This window comes from Engraulis encrasicolus, chromosome 16 (assembly GCF_034702125.1).
Source record: "Engraulis encrasicolus isolate BLACKSEA-1 chromosome 16, IST_EnEncr_1.0, whole genome shotgun sequence".
NCBI lineage: Eukaryota > Metazoa > Chordata > Actinopteri > Clupeiformes > Engraulidae > Engraulis > Engraulis encrasicolus.
This window is the reverse complement of record NC_085872.1, coordinates 32,533,376-32,540,169: the sequence shown is the minus strand read 5'-3', so window position 1 is coordinate 32,540,169 and position 6,794 is coordinate 32,533,376. Positions and strand designations below refer to the sequence as shown.

The following is a 6,794-nucleotide window of genomic DNA, read 5'->3' as shown; positions in this document are numbered from 1 at the left end:
AGATACCCTGAGCATGGTACCTTTTTAAATGCAATTTCGTTGTGTGCAGTGTTCTCTTGTGCTGTGGAAAGCTGTGCCGGAATGACCATGGGAGTTGGAGCAATGAGGCTTTCTTTTTCTTTCTTTTCTATTTTCTGAATGGACTTCAAACATTAGACTCCAATGAGATTTGAAGAGAAAGACACATAAACACCTAATTCATGTCATATTCATATTTATTTTTTGAAGTTACAGTATTTACACGCTTTAGGGGCAACTGTCTTGATGCAGTTCGCCACTTTTGTCTGTAGAGGGCAGCAATGCCTCAGCAGATATTGTGCCACTTTTCGGTAGTTTCATAACTCTGTCCCAACACCCTTTGAGGCATTGGTTAAGCGTTAAGCCTCATTTGCAGAACTGTTTGTAGATAAGCCAATGATCAACATAGTGAAGGACAGAAATCAATTTTCCCCAGTCTAGTCTTCGTCGTGGCTCAATCATGTGTATATAAAAATGTGTCGGAGACATAAATCACAAGAAGCCATGTGAACCCTGGTTATGTCACAGGAGAAGCAACTTGACGTCATCCCCTGGAAGATGAGAAATCTATACCCGAGCCAGCATCATGACAAACTCTGAAAAGGAGATGTTGAAATCAATCAATCTGCCAGCTGAACAAGACATACTGTATCAAGAACATGCTGTATTACTAGCCACAACACATGTTGTCCTGTGGCTGTGTGTTATACCATGTCTTGTCCAGCCTCTATGGTTTAAAAGACACAACACTGAAGAGAATTCACAAGGAGCAAATGGTATACCACACAGTAGGCCCAATAGTGTGTGCATGTCATGATTGTTTTTGAGATGGGGTTGCTCAGAGGAGGGACATTGATGAACATAGGGACATACTGGTGCAATGCACAGCCTCTGTTTGCTGCTAGATGTCTGTCTCCTGCTAATCCGTTTAGGTCCTCACTGGATATTTTGGTGTGACAGGGGTGGACAGGAGACCAAAAAGGTCATTACGCACATGCTGCTTTTTACATGTTTCCAACCAATATGCACGCACATGTGTGTACGTTTGTGTTTACAATTGTGTGTAATTTACATCTGCTTAAATAACTTTTGATGGAGATGAAATATATTTTGTGAATAGAAGTGCCCCATCTGTGGCATAGCCTAGGCTTTTGTGTGGGAGATAAGATTTCCACTGCATGTAGGCCTACGGCAGCTCTTCAAATTAACTTTTTTCATCACCGGCCAAAATGGATAATAGATACTTATTGTAGCAGCCAAACACACACTCACTAACGGGTCAGTGGCTAGTAAGTTGGTATTTTCTACCAGCCAAACTGAAATTTCATCAGCATTTGGCTGGTTGGCGGTTGTTAATTTAGAACCCTATGTATGGTACATTAGTCTTGTTTGACCCATACGATGGAAACAGCAGTGTGCATGCAAGCAGTATTGCGTGTGTGTGTGTGTGTGTGTGTGTCTGCGCGTGCGCAAACTGTGTCTGTGTTTGCATGACAGTGGCGTACCATCAAAGTCAACATTGCCGTCTCCGTTGAGGTCGATGTCAGCGAGGACCTCTTCCAGTTCTCCCTTCTTCAGCTTCTCCCCCAGCAGACTCTTCATGGCCTCCTTCAGCTCCTCGAAGGTGATCCGTCCATCCCCATTAGAGTCAAACTGAATGAGCATGGATAGAGGATGGTGGGGGGTCGGGTGGTAAGCAAGATAGTGGAAGAGTGAGAAAAAGACAAAGAGAACATATTGTGTTCAGACATGTGAATAAAATGTGTTTGTTAGAGAGACAAAGAAACAGACATGCTACAGTAAATGAAAACTGAGTAGACAAAAGAGAATTTCAGACTGTGTCAGTCATGCCCGTATGTGACGCACATACATACACACATACACCATTCTGGAGAATTGCTTCACTTATCCCGTTAAGACAAAGCATTATACATTTGTTGTTACCAGAATGCCAATGACGAAGTCATAATGCATTACGTAAGGCCCTGTGTTATGTCATAGTATTGTAGTAAGTGAAAGTGTGAAAGCCCCATTGGGAAACTCCCATCGTCATTGTGACACAGCACTCCACAGCTGCACACAAGTGAACACTGCACACTGCACACAAAGAAATTGCATTTATGCCTCACCCATGCAAGGTGGTAGTACTATGGTAGTTAACTTTTCAATGACTATACAGCGTGCCACTGGAGGTGCAGCGGGCCTTAAGGGGCTACAGGAAGTGGGCCGCTTCATTGTCTTGTACAAAATCTGTTTGGTGACATACTTTAAAGCATTGGGGCAGAAATGTTGAGTCCCTACACCCAGTTGCCCAGAGGGGTTTCCTCTTCTGCACCAACTCCCACTCTTTAATGTAGACATAAGGCAGTCTGGGATATCTTCTCAGGTATATCTCATCCATTCAATTTTAAGTTTCCATTCGGGAGAATAAGACATCTCAGTATTCAGAGGGAGAATAGCTTGTTTCATTATTTACTTTAGCGGCTCTCTCTTTCTCTCTTTCTCTGTCTCTCTCTCTCTCTCTCTCTCTCTCTCTCTCTCTCTCTCTCTCTCTCTCTCTCTCTCTCTCTCTCTCTACGCCTTTTGATGAAGATGCTTTCAGAAAAGCATACCTTGTATAAAAAAGGAACTTAATTTCCTGACCCAGTAGAAAAGGTACAATTTTGTCGGAGTGTGCAACTCGTGATTGTTAGTATTGTTAGGTGTGCCGCCCCAGAGGGAACTACCGCACTGTGTCTATTGACACAGTAATTCATCTTATGAGCAGCAGCAGTGGCCTGGTTTACATTGTGGGCTCCCCTGCCCAATTACAGAGCTCACGTCATTTAGGCCACATCACAGGATTTACAGTGGGATGCAGCGAGCCCCGCAGCTGCCTTGTTTGGGTTCAGAGCTGTTTGAGATGCGTGCCGTACAGCACCGGCGTCGATTCAAGTATGTGCAGGGTTACCACACTGGTCACTTGTTGAAGAATGTCTCTTCATGTCGCACACAATTTGATGTAAATTAAGTGAACAAGTTATTAAAATTTCACTAAAGCAGTGAAGATGAAAATCCCTGAGATTTTAGCAGTGTGAAATGCATGTAAAGGTTAAATTGTACAAAGGTTACATTGTTACATTGTGCACAATAGGTAGACCCCTGTACTAAATGTAGGTTACAACAGAATTGAGGAGAGAACTTTTACATCTAATGTAATGTGAGCGCATGGCATGTATTGCTCTGAGATACTGACCTGCCTAAAGGCACAGCGGAGCTCCCTAAGCCCCACCATGTTAGCCGTCTCAGCCAGCATGCGAGGACCCATCAACTCACAGAAGTCATCAAAATCCACATGCCCTCCCCCTGTAAAAGTAGTTAGAGTCAGGCGTTACAGTTACAACTATACTAGAAAAAATGTACTCAGAGAGTGCAGACCTCCGCCAAGGAAACTGGGGTTCGAAACTGGATTGACAAAATTCGCCCTGTCTTTTTTTGCGGTCACTAGTGGCGCCTAGATTTCTAGGCTAGCAAAGGGGAAGAATCTTTTGAAAAATCTTGGTTCTGGTTCGTGATCCAGATCACCAAAGAAATTGAATCACTTGTTCCTTTGGTCATTTCCAACAACTCCACAAAGTTTCATCAAAATCTGTTCATGAGTTTTTTAGTTATCCTGCTGACAAACAAACAAACAGACAAACCAACGCAACCGAAAACATAATCTCCTTGGCGGAGGTAACAATACATTGAGATGTTGTCAAAAACAGATTTATGAACCCTCTTATTATACCACTATACTAAGTTTTCTCTGGAAGTTCTGTTAAATCAGACCAGGAGGACAGATTAAATCAAACCACAGACAGAAGTACACGTCTGTGGAAAGAAATATGTTATACTTATAATACATTATGTTGAGCTCAGCAACTTGAATTTTTGCACCAGGAGTGGAATCCAAGTCATCCAAGAACAAAGTGAAATCCTAGTGTATAGTAGCCTATACAAGATGCATTAAAGCTGTGATTAAAACCCAGTGTTGTTCCACCAAATGTTGATTTTTGAACTATTTCAAAGATAAAACAATGTAATGTAGTGTTAATGTAGTGTTGCATCATGTTGTTTTCAAGTGAATATCATTTCACTTTTCTTTTCTTTGCATTGTTTAAAGTCTGAAAATATTGCATCATTTGTAAAGTAATGCATTGTAATGTAATAAAATGACAATATTTTGATTCACAAATTCGAAGGAAATGTCAACAATTTAACTAATTTTAGCCTAAGCCCATTTTAGGAAAGGATGCCCTCTGCCTATTAAAACTTAAACATCTCAGCCTCCAAAGCACATAAAGACATGGAATAAGTTGCATTTAAACGCTAGGATTCTCATTTTGCATTAGAATGTGTTCATTCAGCTCTAATGCCCACTTTTGAAATATAAACTTCTCAAATCTCAAGAGCCTGAATGCAGCGTATATGTCGCTCCAGGCTAAAATGGGTTAAAGTATGAAACAGCAATGTTCGTTTTACTCACACATACCTATCGATAGTTAAATCATTTTCCGGATTTGTGTATGCTGGGACTGCAAGTTCATTTTCATATTTGCACCTTCTGAGCCACTATCAGTGTCCCACAAGGCAGGGAATAGGCCTTTTTCAGCATCATGCTGAGTGCTACCTCTGAAACTGGCCACACGCCCCTGGCCTTGGTCCTGGAAAGACAATAGCCCACACCTGCAGAGGAACAGTTGCTAGTACCATGGACAGCTCCGCTGATGGACAGGTGTGGCTACATCAGGACGACCACTGGTGCTACTAATTTACAATAACCTCAGCATGCCAAAGCCTCAGAGCAAACGCTGGGAATAGAAAAACAATAAAACCAGTAGGGGCTAGTGCTTTAGTCGTGACTCACATTGGGTGCACCTTAATTAAACAACAAGACCAACATATAAGATAAGGCGAGGGAGATGTGTAGAGGGCTGCAGGTGTTTTGTTGCACACCTCCCCCTGTCAGCAGAGGAGGCATAGGCATAGGTCGTCTCTCCTTGGCATACCTAGGGCAGGGTGGGCTGGCCCCCACCATAGCCTTCCCAACTAAACTTCCTTTATATATTAATATACTCCATTGTCATTTGTATTAATCTCTATTATTATTATTATTATTATTATTATTAGTAGTAGTAGTAGTAGTAGTAGTAGTAGTTGTAGTATCATATATTATTATTATTATTATTATTATTCCTATTACCGGTATAGGCTATTATGTAAGGGTTAACGTTCGGCGAGAAGGTCGCTACCGTGGAATAGCAGCACGACAGAGAGAATCTTTAGACCCCGACGCGGAGCGGAGGGGTCTTGTTCTCTCTGAAGTGCTGCTATTCCACAAAGCGACCGACTCGCCGAAAGTGAACCCGCTTATTATATGGATATACTTAAATGATTCACACATGGCGGGGACATTTCTTTAGACCTATTTAATGTTAAGATTGTTGCTGCGCAAAACAAAACAGTGCCGTTGTGGAACACCGCTAGGCAACAGCTAGGTAGCCAGGACAACAGGTGTTGTCTATCACAGCAGCTGATTAGAGTGACAAAAGACCGGACCCCCTGCGGAGTGATATGAAACATTCGCTTTAGCCACTGACTTGTATACAAGCCAGTGGCTTTAGCAGTGAACGTCTTGTTGCCATTGACAGCGGTAGCCAGGACAACGCTGTCTATCACAGCAGCTGATTAGAGTCTTGTTGAAAAGTCGCTTTAGCAGTGAAAAGTCTTGTTGCCATTGACAGCGGTCTGTTATAGACCAACCCGTCCGTTATCGAAAAATAACAGACGTCCGAACGTTGGGGAGCCCCGTTGAAATGAATGGAGCATTCGACAGATGACGTCACAACCATATAATAATATCCTATATTTGTTATTAGGCTTGTTTATCCTATTATATTGTCCTATATTATTTATTATTTATCCGATATTATATTACCTTATATTGCCCACTGCATGGTGAACCTACCACCTTTGTGTTACAGCTTTCTCTGTCACCTTGCTATGCCACATAGGCCTATTCACCACCCTTCTTTAGTCAAAGTCTGTCTTTCCAAACACTAGTTTTTGATAGTCTTGTCTTCAGGGTTTTGTTCAAAGCTGTACTTTAGAGTTTTTCAGTAGGCTACATTTTACGCCATTGAGACACATAACCTCTATCCATGTACAGTGATATTTACGCTTTTTGGTCGCACACACACACACACACACACACACACACACACACACACACACACACACACACACACACACACACACACACACACACACACACACACACACACACACACACACACACACACACACACCTTGCAAGGCATCACACATTTGCAAACACATTTTCTTTCGCTCTCCCTCTTCCTCTCTCTCTCTCTTGCTCTCTTAACCCAATGCATCATCCTATACATAATAAAACAGCCACATGCATGAATATTCATATTGGTATGCAAATGGAAAACATACCCTTTTAATCTTGCATATATTAGTGCATGCACACTAATATAGTATCTAGGTCTTGTGATAGACACAAGAACAAATAGGATAGTTTGAGGACTATTGATAGATGAGCTAATTTGCCTAGGGCGGTTTTGTTTATGTGCAACCTTCTCAACTTTACAAAGCAAATATTTAAAGTGTAGGCGAGGGTTTAAAGTTTGGTGCGTGTGTGTTCATGCTTGAATGTTTGGAAGGGTGTTGCTGTAAGTGTTATCTCAATATCTCAAAGCTGCATGTTTTCCCTAGTACTCCCAATCCTA

General features: G+C 41.9%; 1 protein-coding gene across 1 annotated transcript in view; it reads right to left on the bottom strand.

Moving 5' to 3' along the window:
• Positions 1-111: 111 nt before the first annotated feature.
• Positions 112-6,794, bottom strand: part of cabp4 (calcium binding protein 4) — a 14,816-nt gene continuing 8,133 nt past the window's right edge. Inside the window, exons 5-7 of the mRNA XM_063219965.1 lie at positions 3,254-3,363; positions 1,524-1,671; positions 112-614 (exon numbers count right to left, since the gene is read on the bottom strand). Of these exons, the coding sequence (XP_063076035.1) occupies positions 586-614; positions 1,524-1,671; positions 3,254-3,363 (287 nt within the window). The 3' untranslated portion in view covers positions 112-585. The remainder of the gene's footprint in view (positions 615-1,523; positions 1,672-3,253; positions 3,364-6,794) is intronic.